The sequence below is a fragment of the Sceloporus undulatus genome, chromosome 2 (assembly GCF_019175285.1).
Source record: "Sceloporus undulatus isolate JIND9_A2432 ecotype Alabama chromosome 2, SceUnd_v1.1, whole genome shotgun sequence".
In the NCBI taxonomy this organism is placed as follows: Eukaryota; Metazoa; Chordata; class Lepidosauria; order Squamata; family Phrynosomatidae; genus Sceloporus; species Sceloporus undulatus.
In genome coordinates, this window is record NC_056523.1 from 2,842,531 (window position 1) to 2,863,905 (window position 21,375).

General features: G+C 50.5%; 1 protein-coding gene across 1 annotated transcript in view; it reads right to left on the reverse strand.

Annotated features, from left to right (window-relative positions):
- Positions 1-21,375, reverse strand: part of LOC121922912 (zinc finger protein 239-like) — a 28,423-nt gene that overhangs the window by 5,330 nt on the left and 1,718 nt on the right. The window contains exon 2 of the mRNA XM_042452859.1: positions 4,631-4,734. Within this exon, the coding sequence (XP_042308793.1) occupies positions 4,631-4,661 (31 nt within the window). The 5' untranslated portion in view covers positions 4,662-4,734. The remainder of the gene's footprint in view (positions 1-4,630; positions 4,735-21,375) is intronic.

The following is a 21,375-nucleotide window of genomic DNA, read 5'->3' on the forward strand; positions in this document are numbered from 1 at the left end:
TGGGGTTGCCATAAATCAGGACCTCCGAACCGGGACAAATGTAGGACAACATTTTCAAGTAGGACACTTTTTTTTTAAAGCAGATCCAAGCCTCTCCCTCCCAGTTTCACTTTCCTCTCCCCCCGACCCCTTCGGGGGAGAGGAACTCCCAGAAAGGAGAACCTGGGCCGCGGCGGGACAAGCCTAGACCGAGGACACAGGCTCCTGAGGGACTTGTGTGCTCGGCCCAGGCCTGTCCTCGAGGCCCTCTCCTCTTCCCAGACCTCCCCTTCCCCCAAAGAAGGCAGGAAAGGAGAGGAGAGACCTGGGCACTAGCCCGGTCCTGCTCTTCCCGGACCTCCCCTTTCCTGCAAAGGCTCTTTTTGGAGCCTTTGAGAGAAGAGAAGGGAAAGGAGCGAGAACTTGGCGGCTTTGGGGACAGCCCCCGGCCTCTCCTCAGGGCTTCATTTTCCTCAGGACAAAGGGGAGAAGCCTGACCGAAGCAGGGAAGGTAAGTAGGGAACTAGGGAGGGAAGGAGGGAAGGGGGAGGCAAGGCAAGGGACTTTTGTCCCCAATCCGACATCCCATGCTTCTTCACCGGACTTTACTGTACACAGAAAGTGCTCTTTGGGGGGGAAAAAACCTTTGAAAATGGGGCACCACCTCCTCCTCCTCCTGTTTCCCCCCTCCTCTCTCCTCGCCATGCACAAAGGAAGGGCGCTTTTCCTCCCCCTGGCTGGCCCAGAGGTCTCACTCCTCCTCCTCCTCCTCCAAGGTGTCTGCCTCCTCCTTGAGGTGGCCCTGGCCGAGTGGGGCTGGAAACAGCTCCGCTCCAGCTGCTGTGCCATTGGCGCCGCCAGCCTCAAGGGGGCGAGTGTTCCTTTAGGCGCGATGGCTGCCGGCCGGGCCCAAACCCAGGTTAGAGTGAACGGGACCGTGACCGTGCCAAACTGCAAAAAAACCATTACCAGCACGGGCACAGCAGGGTTATGGCATCCCTATGCTAAGGCGGAAAATTAGGTAAAAGATACGAGGAGGAAATTGAAGCCTTGATAGCAGTTTGATACCGTACATATTCCTGTATAAGTCTAGAAATTTTAATCCAACAATTGACCCCATAAAACTGGGTTGACATATCTACAGGTCAAGTACAGTACTATATTTAAATCTTCTCCTTCTCTGAGTAGAGTAGTGAAAGGTAAGGGCTTAGTTCACCACAAGAACACCCGAAAGAAGCACCAAACCCTCTATCTTTTCACCATGACACCTTTTTGATTGGTTTGGCAGGAAAAATGGCGCTAGTGTATAGCAGCTCTTGATGCTTCTCTTGAAAGGAGTGCCAAGACGAATCGGGCTTGAAGAGAACTAAATAATACATTTCTGCATGAAGACATTAAAGTTGTCCCTTTACCACCCTTTTGTTACATGACCCTAAGTTTTATCCTCAACTTATTCATGAGTCATATCAAATCCATAATTTTGGCCCCAAAATTTGCCCTCGAGTATACATAGGTCAACTTATAGTCGAGTTACACGGTATATAGAAATGGGAAATAAGAAATGTGTCAAGATATGCTCTAGATACAGAGATGGTTAGAGTACAAAACAACTCAAGCTGAGCAATTGATTGCAGTAAAAGGTTAGAATGAGTAAGCCAGGTTTTATATCTATTGGTACCACAAACAGATTTACACTTCTGTTTATGGAGGGATGCTTTCAAGAAATTCATGAGTGTGGAAATAATATAATGTATGTCCTTCAGATATTGAACAAGGTTTTCTGCTGTCTCCGTCATTAGGTTTTTGGCATCTCAAAGTTTCTGACAGCTCACACAGTCACCTCTGTTTTTAAACAAATATCTAAAATTGGCAAGCACATCTTGAGGGGGAGAGGAAGCAGGCCAGAAGCAACAACAGGCCTCTGCCTGCTAAGCAGACAAGCCCTCCTCCCGACCGCCATCTTGTGGGGGAGAGAAGAGGCCAGCAACAACAGGCCTCTGCCTGTAAGAAGACGAGCCCTCCTCCCAACCGCCATCTTGAGGGGAGAGAGAGCAGGCCAGCCAACAACAGGCCTCCGCCTGCTAGAGAGACAAGCCCTCCCCCCGACCGCCATTTGTGGGGGAGGAGAAGCCGACAGCAACAACAGCGCCTCCGCTTGCTAAGAAGAACAGCCATCCTCGACGCCCATCTTGGCGGGGAGAGAAGCAGGCAGCAACAACAGGCCTCCGCCTGCTAAGAAGACAAGCCCTCCTCCGACCACCATCATGCTTGTCTTTATTGCATGTTGTTCAATGTTTATTGTTTTTTGTAAGGTTGTTTTTATGATGTGTATGTTTTAAACGATTTTGTGAACCGCTTTGATCACCTCGGAAAAGCGGTATAAAAATAAAGCATATTATTATTATTATTATTGAACAATCTTTTAAGGAATTCACCAAGAAATACAAAGAAGAGTTTAGTAGAATAGCTCTAGGATGTGCTATAAACTCCAAGGTGAGAGGAATGAGCCTTATGGGGCTTCGAAGGCAAGATCGAAAACTATCTTTTCCGCATTAGAAGGAAGGGAGAGAGACAATATCAAGCTACATATCAGTCAAGAAATAAGACAACGACTAGGGGATTGTCTGCACTGGCAAAATAGAGCCGCTTCAAACCAACTTGAGGCCTAGCTGTTTATATAGCATACAATGTGAAACCATGTGAAAACCTACACAAAGCTGTGCTCTGGAGCTAAAAACAAGAGCAAAAAGAAGCTCTGATGCTCTAACTTAGCATGGAAAATGTGCATCATTGCACATGCATATAAATAGCATGGAGTGAGTGTGGGGATGCAAGAAGGCCAAGGCAGCTGTAACTAAAGCACACTCATGACAACCTCCATACATGCCCCCTTACCCCCCTTCACCCCATGCCACTCTGTTGGACAGTCTGGTTTGTGAATATTGTAAATACATCCATTGCATTATTAGCAACCTGCTGTGTTTGTCATACTTTCGTATCATGGGTTGTGTGACAGACTGATGGTGTATGCTTCAACAAAAAACCTGTATGGTGAACAATGGTGCTGGTGGCTGCATCTCACCAATCCCAAGACACATGCTTCAGACTACTTCTGTTCACACTGTATTCCATATAAACAGATAGGCCTCAAGTTGGTTTGAAGCTGCTCTCTTTTGCCAGTGCAGATAATCTTATTTCTTGGCTGCAGTTTCTGTTCTGATCGCTGTTTGAGACAAAGTACTCATACTCTTTTAACTGTTTCAATCAACTCATTGTCTAGGTTGAATTTATGTAGATTTTTTGTGGTCATTATTTTTGGGTTTTTATGTTCAGCAACAAGCCAGCCTTGGCACTTTCTTCCTTGACTTTTCAAGTCCATGGTGTTTTCCACTAGTAGTACGGTGTCATCTATACTTGGCCATATTTCAATCTAGCAAAAGAGACAACTGATCATGTTCTATTGAATTATTCATTGTATTTAGTCCGGGCTTTATTAATTGTAGCAATATTTGTGTGTATTTTTATGTGTTTTATTTTTATATTTGGTCTATGATCATGAATGAATGACACACCTTGTTCATACAACAACTTCAGGAGAAGTGTGCATGTAATGGATTTTTGTTCTACAGGAAAAATAGAATAAAATATTGGCATGGTACAGAAGGGCAGGGGAAGGCGGCATGAAGCTGCCTTTTCTGCTGAGCCACGTCCTGGGGACGTAGTGAAGCTGCATGGAGCAACCACACTGGGCAGGGGGGGGGGAGTGAATGCGGCTCACCTGAAGCTATATCTCAACCCCAGCAACCATACCGCTGGCTCACAGGGTGCCCTAAACGGAGATGAAGCCACTGCACGGGTGGCAGCGAATGCAGCATTGAGCTGTGTGGGTCCTTTAATTTTTTTTTCTCCCACTTGCCACAGACTGCACATGTGCACAGGATGCAGCTCTTTTAATTTTTTTTTTCTCCTGCTGCTGGCCACAGATTGCAAAGCCACTCTGAGACCCAGTTCTGGGGGAAAGAGTGGGATATAAATAGATATATCTTCCTGGAAGCCAAGATGACAAAACTTGGACTGTAAATTTCCTGGACTTTGAAAATCTCCCACAAGGCCAGGAGGAAGAGCCAGCCTGAAAACGATGTCCTCCCCATACCATCTTAAGTAACTAAGGACAGAAACAACAGAATGCTGGAATCTTAGTAACATCTCTAATTTTTCTCCTGTTTGGTTTGTAACATCTTATCTGATGAAGAAACCCGTGGAGTTTCGAATGCTTGCAACAAGTATATTGTGCATTTTGGTTGACCAATTAAGGCATCACTGTTTGGTGTTTTTTGTTAAAACTTAGGCTGGCGTACTTTGGACACATCATGGGAAGACATGAATCATTGGAAAATAACAATGCTAGGAAAGGTGAGGTAAGTAGAAAGAAAGAAAGGCCTCATGCTAGATGGATGGACTCTATTAAAGAGCATGAGTTTGCAGGAGCTGAGCAGAGCAGTGGAGGACAGGGAGTCTTGGAGATGTTTCATAAGCAGGGTCACCATGGGTCAAGATCAACATGAACAGTTAACAACAACAAAATTAGATAGAATAAGAATAGGAATTATTCCATCAGCATCTACATAACAAAGGTAAAAGGGATCCTTACCCAGAAAGGCCTTTTTCCCATCTTCCTCCATCCTGACTTCCTTGTAGAGAGCCCTCTGGCCTGGATGCAGGAGAGACAGCTACTTCTTCAAAGTAGATCTGGAGCTGAAAGAGGAGAAACCCAAAACTTCTGTAATGTCTAATAATCCTTCTTCACATATCTTCCAGTAAATGCCTATTAGAACTCCAAGATCTTCAGGAGAGATGTCTTCTGCTTCAGAGCAACAAGGGAGAAAGGAAGAAGCTAAGTAAATTTATAGACCTCCTGCAGACTTTCCCAGATGCAGCAATAAATGGATTAAGCCTTGTAAACTGTAACAAGTTTCTCCTCTCCAGTTGAGCTAGAGAGTTGCATGGAGATGAGCACCCCAAAACTGGGGAACAGGCACCCTAAATCCCTCTTGGAGATGAACCATGGCTACAGGAGACTCAGGACTAGTCTTTGATATGTGGCTGCCCTACTGTCTGTGGATGTAGCCTATCTTGATTTCAGTAAGGCCTATGACAAGGCACCTCATTACATTCATGTAAATAAGCTGGTGAAATGTGGGCTAGATCATGCTACTGTGAGATGGATTTTTAGTTGGTTGACAGACCAAATCCAACTGGTACTCAGCAATGGCTTCTCTTCAACCTGGAAAGAAGAGACTACTAGGGTGTCACAAAATTCTGTTCTGAGCCTAGTGCTATTCAACATCTTTATCAATTACTTGGATGAAGGAATAGAGGGCATGCTTATAAAATTTGCAGATGACACCAAATTAGAAAGGACTGCTCTGATCTCCAGACAACAGAATTCAAAATGGCTTTAACAGATTAGAGAGCAGAGTCATAACTAATAAAAATAATTTCATTGGGGAGAAATGTCATGCAGAAAAAATAGGAAGATATAAGGGTTGTACAGACAGCCCGTAAGGGGTGGCTTTGTGCCACCCCTGGAAGAGCTGGGTTGGGGATGTGGCAACGCATGCCACACCCCAACCCAGTTCAAAAAACCCCTACAAACAGTAGGTTCTTTTACCGCCCCAGAAAGGGCGTCATAAGTTCTGTGGCTTAGTGTTATAATGCCCTTTTGGTGCTGCATCATGTAGATGGAGCACCAGTGCGGCATGATCATGGCACACACTAAAACGGGCACACACCAAAATGGCGCCATGGGGCCAGGGTCATGACATTGAGTGTGTGGACACTATGCTATGACTCCACCCACAGCACAGCACAGGCCAGCACAAAGTGCCATTCTGTATCCCCGCATAACTAGGTGACACCTGGCTTGACAAGCTGAAGTGTGTCTAGAGCAGGGTTACCAAAATGGTGAAAGGTCTGAATGCCATACCCTATGAAGATGGCTTAGGGAGCTGGATGTGTTTACCCTGGAGAAGAGAATGTTAAGAGGTGTCATGAAAACCATGTTTAAATATTTCAAAAAGCTATCATATTGATGATTGAGCAATCTTGTTTTCTGCTGCTCCAGAGACTAGGACATGGAGCAAAAGATTCAAAAGAGATTCTACCTAAACATTAGGAAGAACTTCCTGATTGTAAGAGCTATTGGACAATGAAACATGCTCCCTTGGAAAGTCGTGGTGTTTCCTTCTTTGGAGGTTTTTAAACAGAGGCTGGATGACCATCTGTCAAGGGTGCTTTAACTATGTGATCCTGCTTGGCAGGGGGTTGGACTAGATGGCCCTCGGGGACTCTTCCAACTCTTATTTGATTCTATGGTTCTTTCTATCTCACTGGGTTGTTGTGAAGATAAAAGGGAGGGGGCATGACCAGATGTGCCTCCTTCTGAAGTTTACATTGAGGGCTTGTTTTCCATTTTGCCAAGTGGCTTTTTCCTCCACACAATTCACCTTCGCAAAATTAGTCTGTGATTTATAGTTATCACTGTTTGTGATTAAAGACAGACTATTTCACTCCTAGAATTAATTCTCTGCTCTTTCTCTTTTGCACAAACAAATCCTGTATTTCTTTTGGATGTCTGGTGAAGGCTGTAGGTTGGGAAGGGGATCCAGTCCAGGGCTCTCTCTTGCCTCCTAGATGGGATCAGAGACAGCGGAACCTCTATGTACCAGTTTCTGGGGAGGATGGACAGTAGAGTTGCAGACACTGGCAGGTTTCTGTGCCATACCCTCCAACATTTCACAGGTCATAGCCAGGAAGTATCTGACCAAGAAAGATCAAGGTGTGGTGAAGAGGGCAAAAGTTATCAGTGAGGAAGACACATGCAAGAAGTGCAGCAGTTTGCTTTTGCCTAGGCCTGAGGGGAAAGGAAGAGATCCTGCCCCTTCTCTCATCTCCTCTGCCCTCTGAGTCATAGATGTTTATCACACTATGCTCTTAAAGAGGTACTATTCCAGTGTGAAAGCGTCACTCAAGAGGAAGCTAGGCCATGGCCACTTTTCAGGAGTCAGCTGTGTGACAGCCAGTAGAATGTGAGGTTTAGTAGCAAGAGCCAAATCAAGAGGAAGCTAGCCGGCCAAATAAGGATGTCAGCTGGTGAGACCAGTAGAATGTTGAGGTAGCAAGAGGCCAATCAAAGCGGACAAGCTAGCCACGGCCCATGAGGAGTCAGCTGGCGGACAGCACGTAGAATGTTGGTGGTTGCACGAGCCATCAAGGGAAGCTAGCCACGGCCAATTCCGGCGTCAGCTGGCGATAGCCAGTAGACTGTTGCGTGTTGTAGCAAGAGCCAATGAGGGGGGGTGGGAACGCTAGCCATGGCCCATCAGGAGTCAAGCTGGAGAGCCAGTAGAATGTTGGGGGGTAGCAAGAGCCAATCAAGGGAAAGCTAGCCAAGGCCCAATCAGGAGCCAGCTTGGCGAGAGCCATAGAATGGTGGGGGTTTAAGCAGCAATAAGCCAATCAAGTGGAAGCTAGCCCAGCCAATCAGGAGTCAGCTGGTTGGACAGCAGTAGAATGGTTGCGTGTAGCACGAGCCAATGGAGTGGAAGCTCGCACGGCCACTCAGGGTCAGCTGGCAAGAGCCAGTAGAAGTAGAAACTGTTGGGGGTAGCAAGAAAGCAGCCATAGAGGAAGCTCGCCACGGCCAATCAGGAGTCAGCTGGCGCGAGCCGTAGAATGGTCGGGGGTAGCGTAGCAAACAGCCAATCAAGTGGAAAAGTAGCCACAGCCAATCACGGCGTCAGCTGGGCGACCGCCAGTTAAGAATGGTGGGGGTAGGGTAGCAACAGCCAATCAAATGGAAGTAGCCACAGCCAATCAGGAGTCAGCTGGCGACAGCAAGTAGAATGTTGGGGGGGGTTGCAAGAGCCAATCCAGAGGAAGCTAGCACGGCCACTCATGAGTCAGCTGGCGAGAGTCCAGTAAGAATGGTGGCTGTTAGGCACGCGCCCAATTCAAGTGGAAGCTAGCCACACGCCATCAGGATGTAGCTGGGTGACAGCCAGGAGAAGTTGTGTGGTGGTAGCAAGAGCCAATCAAGAGGAGGAAGTAGCACGGCCAATCAGGAGAGTCAGCTGGCGAGAGCAGTAGAAATGTTTGGGGGGGTAGCCAAGAGCCAATCACGTGGAATCTAGCCACGGCCCAATCAGGAGCAGTGGCGAGAGCCAGTAGATGTTGGGGGTAGGGGTAGCAAGATCTAATCAAGAGAGGAAGCTAGCCACGGCCAATCGGAGTCAGCTGGCCAAGAGCAGTAGAATGTGGGGGTTGCAAGAGCCAATCAAGAGGAAGCTAGCCACGGCCCAATCAGGAGTCAGCTGGCGAGAGCCAGTGTTAGAATGGTGGGGGTGGTGGTAGGGTCGCTGGGTCGGTGGGTAGTTTAGCACAACAGCCAATCAAGGTGGAAGCTAGCCACAGCCAATGAGAGGTCAGCTGGCGACAGCAAGTAAGAATGGGGGGGTTTTGGTTGCAAGAGCCAATCAAGAGGAAAGCTAGCCACGGCCAATCAGGAGGCTCCGGCTGGCAAGAGCCATTTAGAATGTTGAGCGGTAGCAAGACCATCAAGAGGAAGCTAGCCACGGCCACCTTCCGGAGTTCAGCTGTCCGACCAGCCAGTATAGGAATGTTGGGTGTTGCAAGAGCCAATGACGTGGACGCTAGCCACGGCAATCAGGAGTCAGGCTGGCAAGAGGCAGTGAATGTTGAGGGGTAGAAGAGCCAATCAAATGAGGAAGTAGCCACGGCCAAGAGGAGTCAGCTGAGCGACCGCAAGTAGAATGTTGGGTTGCAAGAGCCAATTCAGCGGAAGCTAGCCACGGCCATCAGGAGTCAGCTGGCGATCGCCAGTAGTAGAATGTTGAGTGTAGCAAAGAGCCAATGAGGTGGAAGCTAGGCCATGGCCAATCAGGAGTTCAGATGCAATAGCCAGAAGGAATGTTGGGGGTTGGGGGGAGCAACAGCCAATCACGTGAAAGCTAGCCCACAGCCCCAGGAGTCAGCTGGCGTCGTTCCAGCCAGCTAGAAGAATGGTGAGGTGGGTAGCAACAGCAATCAAGTGGGAATCTCGCCACAGCCCATCAGGAGTCAGGCTGGCGACAGCAGTAGAATGTTTGGTGGTTGCAAGAGCCAATCAAGAGGACGCTACGCCCGGCCAATAAGGCGTAAGCTGGCGAGGGCGTTATAATGTTGCGGGTAGCAAGAGCCAATCAAGAGGAACGCTAGCCACGGCCAATAAGGATTCCGCTGGTGCGAACAGTAGAACGTTGAGGGTCGCAAGAGCCAATCACGAGGAAGCTAGCCACGGCCAATCCGGAGTCAGCTGGCGAAGCAAGTAGAATGTTGTGGGTTGCAAGAGCCAATCAAAGAGGAAGCTCTAGCCCGGCAATCAGGAGTCAGCTTGGTGACAGCAGTAGAAAATGTTGAGGTAGCAAGAGCAATCAGAGGAAGCTAGCCCGGCAATCAGGAGTCAGCTGGCGCGAGCAGTTAGAATGTTGAGGGTAGCAGAGCCACTTCAAGAGGAAGGCTAGCACGGCCAATAAGGGAGTCAACAGCTGGTGAGAACCATCAGTAGAACGTTGAGTGGTACGCAAGAGCCAATCAAGAGGACGCTAGCCACGGCATCAGGAGTCAGCTGGCGACAGCAAGTAGAAATGTTGGTGGTTGCAAGAGCCAATCAAGAGGAAGCTAGCCCGGCCAATCGGAGTTCAGCTGGTGACAGCCAGTAGCATGTTGAGTGTAGCAAGGCCAATGAAGTGGAGCTAGGCCACGGCCATCGGAGTCAGCTGGAAGAGCCAGTAGAATGTTGGGGGTAGCAAGAAGCCAATCAAGAGGAAGCTCAGCCCGGCCAATCAGGAGTCAGGCTGGGACGAGCCAGTAGAATGGTGGGGTTGTAGCAACAGCCCTCACGTGGAAGGCTAGCACAGCCACTTCGGAGTCAGCTGGGACAGCCGTAAGACTGTGAGGGTAGCAGAGCATCACGCGGGAAGCTGCACGGGCCAATCAGGAGTCCGACTTTTGGGGGTAGCAACGAGCCAATCCAGAGGACATCTAGGCCACGGCCAATCAGGCGGCAGCTGGCGAGAAGCAGTAGTGACTGGTGGGGTAGCAACCAGCCCCAATCAAGTGGAAGCTGCCACAGCCAATCAGGAGTCAGCTGGCGACAGCCAAGTAGAATGTTGGGGGTTGCAAGAGCCAATCAAGAGCAGCTAGCCACGGCCAATCAGGAGTCCGCTGGCAAGAGCCAGTAGAATGTTGAGGGTAGCAAGAGCCAAATCAAGAGAGCTAGCCAGGCCCAATCAGGAGTCAAGCTGGCGACAGCCAAGTAGAATGTGGGTGTTTGCAAGAGACCATGTACGTGAAGCTACGCCCCGGCCAATCCGGAGTCAGCTGGCAAGCCGTCAGTAGGAATGTTGAGTGTAGCAAGAGCCAATGAGTGGCGCTAGCCACAGCCAATCAGGAGTCAGTCTGGCAAGAGCCAGAGCATTGTTGAGGGTAGCAAGAGGCCAATCAAAGAGGAAGATAGTCATGTCCAATCAGGAGTCATCTGGCGAGAGCAGTAGAAGTTGGGGTAGCAAGAGCCACAATAAGAGGAAGCTAGCCACGGCCAACTAAACGGAGTCCCGCTGGTGCTAACCAGTAGAACGTGAGTGGTAGCAAAGCCAATCAAGAGGCGGAGAAGCTAGCCACGGCCAATGAGGAGTCAGCTGGCGACAGCACGTAGACAAATGTTGTGGTTTGGCAAGAGCCAATCAAGAGGAAGCTAGCCCCGGCCCATCAGGAGTCAGCTGGGACGCCGTAGCATTGAGTGTAGCAAAAGTAGCCAATTAAGTGGAAGCTAGCCACGGCCAATCAGGAGTCAGCTGGCCAAGAGCCAGTAGAATGTTTGGTGTAGCAAGGAGCCAATCAAGAGGAGCTATCCACGGCCAATCAGGAGTCAGTGGCGAGACCGTAGAATGGTGGGGGTAGGGCTGGTAGCAACAAAGCAATCAAGTGGAAAGCTACCACAGCCAATCAGGTGTCAGTGGTGACACCAGTAGACTGTTGAGGGTAGCAAGACGCCAATCAAGAGGAAGCTAGCCACGGCCACTAGGAGTTAAGCTGGGTGAGAAACCAGTAGAACGTTGAGGGTAGCAAGAGCCAATCAAGAGGAAGCTAGCCACGGCCATGAGGAGTTCATCTGGCTGACAGCCAGTAGAATGTTGGTGGTGAAGAGCCACTCAAGAGGAAGCATAGCCACGGCCCAATCAGGAGTCCGCTGGTGACAGCCGTAGAAGTAGAATGTTGAGTGTAGCAAGAGCAATGAAGTGGAAGCTCAGCCACGCCAATCAGGAGTCAGTGGTGACAGCCAGTAGAATGTGCGGTGCAAGAGCCAATCAAGGGAAAGTACGCCACGGGCCCAATCAGGAATGGTCAGCTGGCAAGAGCCAGTAGCATGTGGGGGTTGCAACAGCCAATTCAAGTGGACAGCTATCACAGCCCATCAGGAGTCAGCTGGCGACAGGCAAGTAGAATGTTGGTGGTTGCAGCGCCAATCAAGAGGAAGAGCCCACAGCCACTACGGGAGTTCAGCTGGCGACAGCAAGTTTAGAATGTTGGGGGTGGTTGCAAGAGCCAAATCAGAGGAAGCTAAGCCACGGCCAATCAGGAGTCAGCTGGCGAGAGCCAGTTAGATAGAATGGTGGGGGTCGCAACAGCCAATCACGTGGAAGCTAGCCAAAGCAATCAGGAGTCGCTGGCGACAGCCAAGTAGATTGTTCGGGGGTTGCAAGAGCCCATCAAGAGGAAGCTAAGCCACGGCCATCAGGAGTCAGCTGGCAAGAGCCAGTAGAATGTTGAGGTAGCAAGGAGCCAATCAGAGGAAGCTAGCCACGGCCAACTCAGAGTCAGCTGGCGACAGCAGTAGACTGTTGGGTGTTTGCACGAGCCAATTGGCAGGGAAGATAGCCACCGGCCAAATCGGAGTCAGCTGGCAAGATTGATTGATTGAAATTTTCTTTATATCATGCCGTTCCTCTGTTCACGGCGTTTTACAAAACCAAAATGAACAAAAACAGAGTCCTTGGGCTTGCTCCTGCCAGGCGAGCGGCTTTATGGAGGCGCTCGTCACCGGCCTCCCCCTGTAAAAAGTCCGCTCGGCGAAGTAGAGTCTCTTGTCTCCCCTCCCAGGTGGAACTTGCGTGCGGCGTTAGGTGATGGATTGGCTCTTTCTTGGTTCCGCCCCTGATGGTATGGCTAGCCTTCTCGTCGCCCTCATATGCCGAACGTGACAGTTGGGGAGGGAGGAGCCTCTTTCGTCGGCTACCCGCTGATGTCGGGGCTAGACTTCTCTTTCTCCCCGGGGCCTAACGATGACTTTTTGGGGAGGGGCCTCTTTCTTCAGCTAGCCCTGATGGTACTTGCTAGCCTTGCTCTCCTCTAGCCACGATGACATTTTGGAGGTGAGCTCTTTCTTCGGTGGCCCCTATTGTACTTGGGCTATCCTTTCTCTCGTCCTCTATGCCGAACGATTACATTTGGGATTTATCCTCTTTTCTTCAGGCTAGCCTTATTTTACTTTTCTAGCTTGCTCTCTCCCTCATAGCGTAACTATGACAGTTGTTAGATTTGTCTGTCCTCTTTCTTCGAGGCTCTCCCCTTGTACTTTGTCTATCCTCTCTCTCCCTGCCGCGTGCACGTTAGTTTGTTTTAGTCCTCTTTCTTCGGTCTCTCTCTTCTTTTCTTTTCTTCTTTTTCTCCCCTCTTTCCGTAACTCATTTTTGTTTTTTTTTGCCTCTTTTCTTCTTCTTATTTCCCCTATTTTTACTTTTCTAGCCTTCTTTCTCTCTCTCTTCGAGCTCTTCGTGTTTTTCTTTATTTCCGTCTTTCTTCACGGATGGTTTCTTCTTTTCCTTTCTCTCCTATGTCTCTCCCTCCTAATTTCATGCTATTAGTTTTTTTTTGTCTGATGCCTCTTGTCTTTTCAGGCCATCCCTTATGTACTTGGCTTCCTTCTCTCGCCCTCTAGAGTGGCCGACGATACAGTTGGGATTGTAGGAGAGCGCTTTCTTCAGTCCGCCCTGATTGGTATGGTCTCTCGTGCTCTCCTCTAGGCCAACGATGCAGGTTGGGGAGGGAGGCCTCTTTTTCAGCCAGCCCTGATGGTACTGGGCTAGTTTTCTCTTTTCTCTCTCCTCAAGAGGCAGTGGATTTGAGGGTAGCAAGATCCAATCAAGAGAAGCTGGCCACGTCCACTCGGGATCACTGGCGGACAGCGCAGTAATGTTGAGTGTAGCGAGCCAGAGTGGAGCTGGCCAGGCCAATCAGGAGGCAGCTGCGACGCCAGGTAGATGTTGAGTGTACAGAGAGCAATGAAGGGAAGCAGCCCACGGCCGTCAGTAGTCAGCTGGCAAGGCCAGTAGAATGTTGGGTTGAACAGCCAATCAAGTGGAAGCTAGCCACAGCCTCAGGGTCAGCTGGCTACGCAGGTAGAAGGTTGGTGGTTGCAAGAGCCAATCAAGAGGAGTAGGGGTCGGTATGCGGCCGTTGTGTTTAGGGGCGGCCAATCGAGGAGTTCAGGCTGGGTGCTGGAGAGCCGTATAAATGGGTGGTGGTAGCAAAGCCAATCAAGGAAGCTAGCACGCCATCAGGAGTCGTGGCGAAGCCATAGAATGGTGGGGGTAGCCAGCATCAAGTGGAAGCTAGCACAGCCAATCAGGACAGTGGCGACAGCCGTAGAATGGTTTGGGTAGCAGAGCCATCAAGGAAGGCTAGCCACGGCCATCAGGAGTCAGCTGCGCGCAAGTGGAATGTTAGTGTAGCAGAGCCAATGAAGTGGAAGCTACACGGCCAATCAGGATCAGCTGGAAGGGTAGAATGTTGGGTAGCAGAGAGGTGGTAAGCAGGCCACTGCCAATCAGGAGTCACTGCGAGAGCCAGAGAATGGTGGGGTAGCAACGGCAATCAAGTGGGCTAGCCACGCCAATCAGGATCCTTGTGAAGCCAGGTGATGTTGGGTGGAGCAAGAGCAATGAGTGGAAGCTGCCAGGCCAGCAGGAGTCTACTGGCTAGCCAGTAAAGTTGGGTGTGTGCAAGATGGGAGTGTAAGCTCTCCACTGCCAATCAGGAGTCAGCTGCAAGACAGTGGAAAGGTTGAGGGAGCAAGACCACAGAGGAGGCGGCCACGGCCAATCAGGGTCATCTGGCGAATCCATAGATGTTGAGTGTATCGAGCAATGAAGTGGAAGCTAGCACGGCCAATCGGATCAGCTGGCGCAGCCGGTAGATGTTGAGTGTAGGCAAGGGCCAATGAGTGAGCGAGCCACGCCAATAGGAGTCAGCTGCAAGAGCCATAAGAATGTTGGGGTTGCAACGCCAATCAGGTTGAGCTAGCCACGCCATAGGTCACGGGCGACGCAGTAGAATGTTGGTGGGGTGCAAGAGCCAATCAGAGGAAGCAGCCCGGCCAGAGGGTCAGCTGGCGAAGCCAGTAGAATTGTGAGGGGAGCAAGAGCCAATCAAGGTAGAGTCTGGTAGTGGTGTCCGTAGCGTGGGTCGCCATGGGTGCAGGATGAGGTCCTGGGACGCGTAGATGTTTGGTGGTTTGCAAGAGCCTAGAGGAAGCAGCCACGGCCAATCAGGAGTCTGTGTGACCGCAGTAGAATGTTGAGTTAGAGGCCAATGATGGAGCTATCCGCCAATCAGGGTCAGCTGTCATCCAGTAGAATGTTGGGGGGTAGCAAGAGCCATTCAGAGGAAGCTAGCCACGGCCAATCAGGAGTCAGCTGGCGAGAGCCGTAGTGGTGGGAGTAGCAAGCCATCATTGGAAGTAGCCACAGCCATCAGTAGCTGGTGACAGCCAGTAAAATGGTTGATGTAGCAGAGCCAATGAAGTGGGGCTAGCACGGCCCATCAGGAGTCAGGCTGTCAAGCCATAAATTGGGGGTAGCAGAGCCAATCAAGAGGAGCTAGCACGGCCAATCAGGAGTCAGCTGGCGAGAGCCAGGTAGAATGGTTGGGGTCGCACAGCCATCAAGTGAAGCTAGCCAGCCAATCGGTCAGCTGCGGACCAAGTGAATGTTGGGGTTGAAGAGCCAATCAGAGGAATCTTCCCGGCATATGAGTCAGGCAAGAGGCCAGTAGAATTTGAGGGTAGCAAGTAGCCATCAAGAAGGAAGCTAGCCACGGCCATCATGTTCAGCTGGCGACAGCCATATAAGGTTTGGGTGTGGCAAGAGGCCAAGGGAGTGGAAGCTAGCCAGGCCATCAGGAGTCAGCTGCAAGAGGCGTGGAATGTTGGGGTAGCAATACCATCAAGAGGATGCTAGCCAGGCAATCAGAGTCAGCTTGGCGCAGCCAGTAGATGTTGGTTTTTGGGTGGGGGTGAGGTCAGTGTAGTGGCGCGTGAGTGTTTTGAGTGTGCGTCGAAGGAGTGGCAGCTAGCCACAGCCAATTCAGATTGGAGAGCGTGTGTTGGGTGTTGACAGCTCAGTGGGGCGAATGGGTTGGCGATAGAATGGTGGGGTAGCCAGATCAAGTGGAAGCTAGCCACGGCATCATGACAGCTTGGACGCAGTAAATGTTTGAGGGTAGCAAGAGCCAATCAGAGGAAGCTACCACGCCAATGAGGAGTAGCGCGAACAGTAGAATGTTGGGGGTTGCAGGCAGAAGAGGAAGCTAGCCACGGCCATAGGGTCAGCTGGCGGAGCCAGTTTAGAAGTTGGGTTGCAAGAGCCAATAGAGGAAGCGAGCATGGCCAATCAGAGTCAGCTGTCGAGGCCAGTAGAGTGTTGGGTGGTGGGGGGTGGGTAGCGGCGAGCCTTGTTGAGGTATTGGCAGTAGAGGAAGCTTAGCCACGGCCAATAGGAGTCAGCTGCGAAGCGGAGAATTGGGGGTGCAAGTCCATCAAGGGAAGCTAAGCCGGCCAATCAGGTTCTGGTGACAGCCAGTAGATGGTTGAGTGTGCAAGAGCCAATGAAGTGGAAGCTAGCCACGGCCAATAGTTCAGCTGGCAGAGCCAGTAGAATGTTGGTGGTTGCAAGAGCCATTAAGTGGAAGCTAGCCACGGCCATCATGTAGTCAGCTGCCAGAGGAGTGAATGTTGGGTGCAAGAGCCAATCAAGAGGACTAGCCACGGCAATAGGAGTCGTGGCGACGAAGTAAATGTTGGTGTGGGTGGTGGTGTGGGCCAATTAGGGTTTGGGGCCGTAATGTTTGAGTGTAGTAGTGAGTGGAAGCTACCACGCCAATCAGGGTCAGCTGCAGAGCATTAGAAGGTGGGGGTTGCAACAGCCAATCAAGTGGACTTGCACGGCATAGGAGTCACTGGTGAGAAATATAAGTTGGGGTGCAAGCATCAAGAGGAATTAGCCACGGCAATGTAGGGAGTGCAGCTGGCGGAAGAAGGTTAATGTGGTGGTTGCAGAGCGCATCAGGGAGTAGCACGGCCAATCAGGATTCAGCTGGTGCAGCCGTAGAATGTGTTGTGCAAGAGCCGTGAAGTGGGCTAGCCACGGCCTCGGAGTCAGCTGGCAAGAGCAGTAGATGTTGGGGGGAAGAGCAATCAGAGGAAGCTCACGGCCATTCGGAGTCGTTGGGAGAGCAGTAGATGGTTGGGTTGCAACGCGCATCAATTGGGAGCTAGCCACGCCATATGAGTCAGCTGGTGACCGTAGAATGTTGAGTGTAGCAAGAGCCATAATGGGAAGCTAGCCACGGCCAATAGTGTCAGCTGTTAAGAGCCGTAGAATGTTGGGGGTAGCAAGAGCAATCAAGAGGAAGCTATCCACGGCCCAGTCTGTCAGCTGGCGAAGCAGTAGAATGGTGGGGGGTGAAAGCCAATCAAGTGGAAGCTAGCACGGAATCATGAGTCAGTGGGACAGCAGTAAGATGGTTGGAGGTTCAGAGCAATAAGGGAAGCTAGCCACGCCAATCAGGAGTCAGCTGGCAAGAGCCGTAGAATGTTTGGGTAGCAAGGGCCAGCAAGAGGAGTGCCACGGGCCAATCGGAGTCAGCTGGCGAAGCCAGTAAATGTGGGGTGTTGCAGAGCAGAGTGGCTAGGGCAATCATGTTGTGGAAGGCGTGGGTTGGGGTAGCTCTGAGCTAGCTGCCCAATCAGAGTCAGCTGGGACAGCCAGTAGATGTTGAGTGTAGCAAGAGCAATGAAGTGGAAGCTGGCCCGGCCAAGCAGAGTCAGCTGGCGGCGCCAGTAGATGTTGGTGTACAAGAGCCAATGAAGTGGAACTAGCACGCCAATCATGGAGTCAGCGGGAGAGCCAGTAAATTTGGGTTGCAACGCCAATCAAGGTGAGCTAGCCCAGCCATCAGGATCACTGGCGACACAGTAGAATGGTGGGGGTAAAGCCATCAGGGAAGCTAGGCCCGGCCAATCAGGAGACTTGGCGACAGCAGTAGAGGTTGAGGGGAGCAAGAGCCAATCAGAGGAAGCTACCAGGCCATCGGAGTCAGCGGCAAGCCAGTAGAATGGTGGGGTTTGGCGAAGAGCCAATAAGGGAAGGCTACCACGGCCGATCGGAGTCACTGCGAGAGCCGTATGTGTGGGGTAGCAAGCCAATATGGAAGCTGCACGCCAATAGAGTCAGCTGGTGACAGCCAGTAGAATGGTGGGGGGGCAAAGCAGAAGTGGGAGCTGCACGCAATCAGAGTCGCTGGCGAGAGCCATAGAATGTTGAGGGTAGCAAGAGCCAATGAAGTGGGGGTAGCACAGCCAATCAGGAGTCGCTTTGCGGAGGCCGTAATGGTGGGGGTGCAACAGCCATCAGTGGAAGCTAGCCAAGCAATCAGGAGTCAGCTGCGCGACAACATCCCGTAGAATGGTGGGGTAGCACCAAGCCAATCAAGTGGAAGCTAGCCTACGGCCATCAGGAGACAGCTGGGACAGCCAGTCAGTAGAATGTTTGAGGGTCGCAAAGAGCCAATCAAGAGGCCGCTAGCCCCGGCCAATCAGGCGTCAGCAGGGCCAAGAACCCAGTAGATTAGAATGTTGGGGGTTGAAGAGCCAACAAACAGGAGCTAGCAACGGCCAATCAGGAGTCAGCTTGGAGAGCCAGTAGAATGGTTGGGGGTAGCAAAACAGCCCAATCAAGTGGAAGCTAGCCACAGCCACTCAAGGATCAGCCTGGTGGACAGCCAGTCGAATGGTGGCGTAGCAACAGCCAATTTCAAGTGGAAGCTAGCCACAGCCAATCAGGAGGTCGCTGGCGAGAGCCAGTTAGAATGTTGAGGGTCGCAAGAGCCAATGAAGAGTGGCAGCTAGCCACAGCCAATCAGGAGGTCAGCTGGCGAGAGCCAGTTACAGTCGAATGGATGGGGGTGCAACAGCCAATCAAGTGTAAGTAGCCACAGCCAATCAGGGAGTTCAGCTGGTGACACGCCAGTAGAATTTTGAAGTTGTAGCGTGGCCGCAGGTATGCCTACCCCTGGCCCAAAGTTATGCCAGCCTCAATTTACTCATCTTGGCTTTCAAGGGGTATTTTCAGGGTTTATCTCTTCTGAGGCCTATTTATTGTCACTTTTGCCATGTCATGCGCGCTATCCTCAGACTCTGCATTATTGTCCTTGTGTCGTCATGTCATCATAATCATCATCATCATTTATTTGTACAAAGATATAGTTGTGTTAGTCGTAGAATCACTATGTTAGAGAGATCTTGTAGCACCTATAGACTAACTGAAATCCATAAATTTGGTAGTATGATCCTTTCATAGCTATCAGGTTTACTCCTCAGATGCATTTGCGACAACTGCCACTCTGAACTGATCCAAATGCATTGAGGAAAGCGTAGACTAAAGGCTACGAAAAGCTCTGCTGCTATTTCTTTTCTTTCAGTTAGTCTCAGATCTCTCTCATAGGTATTTTATACAGTCGACTTCCATATTCATAGATGCTTTATCCATGGATTCAACGCTCCAGAGTATAAAACTTTTCGTCCAAGCGCAAGCTGTTTGTTTTGATTTTTGAAATTTATAAACGGGGCACCATGTTGTCTTGGTATGCCATTTGAGTTAATGGCACGGGATCCATGGGTTTGTTGTAATCCATGGGAGGTCTTGGACCCAAACCCCTGGCAATACAAGGGGCACTTTTGTCAAAGTTTTTCCCCAGGACATTCTTTGCCAAACAAGCTTGTTGAAGCCAAAGGGTGGCTCAACATGGTCCCTTTTTTCATCCTGGAGAGAAGTGACCAGTGGGGTCCACAGGCTCTGTCCTGGGCCCGTGTTTATTCAACATCTTTATCAATGACTTAGGGTCTTTAAGCAGAGGCTGGATGGCCATCTGTTGAGCATGCTTTGATTGAGAGTTTCCTGCATGGCAGAATGGGGTGGACTGGATGGCCCTTGGGGTTTCTTCCACTCTACGATTCTATAATTCTATGCACAGGGGGCAACCAGAGCATGAAAGCATTGTAAACCAAGGGCGAGATAGGAGAGGAGGAGGAGGAGGGGAAGAGGCCCTCTTTCTGCTTGCCCCCCTGAAAAGCCTTGGTGCCCTCTTTCCCTCCTGGCTGGATTCTCCTCCTCCCAACTTTAGGCTTTTGGGAGACAGAGCCTGGCCCCCTCCCCTAAGGAAGGGAAGGAGGGTCCTCCAAGAGGAGCCTCCTCCTGAGGGAGCCCCTGGGAGCAGCCTTGCCTAGTAGCATGGCTCCCAACTGTGGTCAAGACCCCTTTGGGGATCGCCTAAAACCATTGGAAACACATATTTGCAGGTACAATGGACATACAATGTTATGCTTGGGGGGGGGTCACACAACATGAGGTCTGTATTAAAAAGGGTGGCGGCATTAGGAAGCTTGTAGGCCTAGAGGGAAGGAGGGAGGGGGGCTTCTTTAGTCCTCCAAGGAAGAGAGAGAGCTCAGCTTTCCCTGAGAGGCAGGACATGATGTGATGGAAAAATCAGGGGGAGGGGAGAGGAAAAAGGGGATGGCCTAGTGGGTGGAAGCAGTCCGAGGAGGAGGAGGAGGAGGAGGAGGAGAAGGTAAAATGGCGGGGAGACATTATTTTGGGGGAGGTGGGGGCCTTCATTGGGGGGGAGGAGGGAGCCCTTCGTGTCCCAGCTGGGGGAGGGAGTTCCAGGTTGGTGCTGCCCGCCTTGGAAAGAGAGAGGCCCCTTCGACCCCGCTTCCTTAGCAAAGCCCCCTCCCCCCCAAAGCACCCCCTGAATGGGAGGGGAGGGGGAGAGATCCTCCAATGGGGTCCCTGGAGAGAGATCCTGAATCCTAGAGTTAAAGACCCCCCAAGGGCCATCCAGTCCTAATCCCGGCCATGCAGGAACTCTCAGTCAAAGCATTCCAACAGATGGTGGTCCAGCCCCTGTTTTAAAGATCGTCAAGGAGGAGACTCTGTTTCAGCTTTCTATGTCCAAATCATAGACTCCTAGAGTGGAGGAGACGCCAAGATGCCATCCAGTCCAACCCCATTTCTGCCATGCAGGAACTCTCATCAAAGCACCCTGACGGTGGCCAACTACTTTGACATTTTGGACTCTGTGACAACAAAGAAAGCTGAGGACACCCCGCAGAATAGGGGAAAAAATTGAGACATTTAAAAAGCAGGTGAGATAAACAATGGGACAATGGAGGATATCATCAGCACTCTCCTTTGAAATCGGACACTGGGGATATTGTGTGTGTGAGAGAGAGAAAGAGACTGGCTACCTTTTAGCACTGGGAATGGGGGGGTAGGCTCTAGGTTTGATCTTTTTTTAACACTATTGTAACTTGATGTATTTACTGTTGTAACCCGCGCTGGATTTCTTTGTGATTGGGCGGGCTAGAAATAAATTATTTATTATTATTATTATTATTATTATTATTATTATTATTATTATTATTTCCATCTTTCTTATGGGGCTTCCCATGGGGGAGAAGGGGAAATGAAAACTGGGCAAGGGGTTAGATCTAGTTTGGCTCTTCTTTTGGTGATTTTCCATGATTGTCGCATTAATTGATAGTTTTTAGCTGAAGAGTGGGGTACGAATACTATAAATAAATAAATATTCCCTAATATCTCCCCCTGTAGAGGAGTGAGAGGACCCCAACACACACCCTTCCTTCATCTTCTGCCTCCAGACCTGAGCCCCTGAGGAAAGAAGAGCCCCCTTTGGTTCATCCTCCGCTCCCAAATACATACATACACAGTCTAAGCAAAAGGAGTCTCTTTTCTGCTCCAGGGACTCAGACATGTCTTTTCCTTCCTCCTATACATCCTATGCCTCGAGACTAGAGCTCCTGAAGACCAAGATGTCAAAGTAGCTGGCCATCTGTTTGGGTGCTTTGATTGAGACTTCCTGCATGGCAGGGGGTTGGACTGGATGGCCCTTGTGGTCTCTTCCAACTATACCAACTTGATT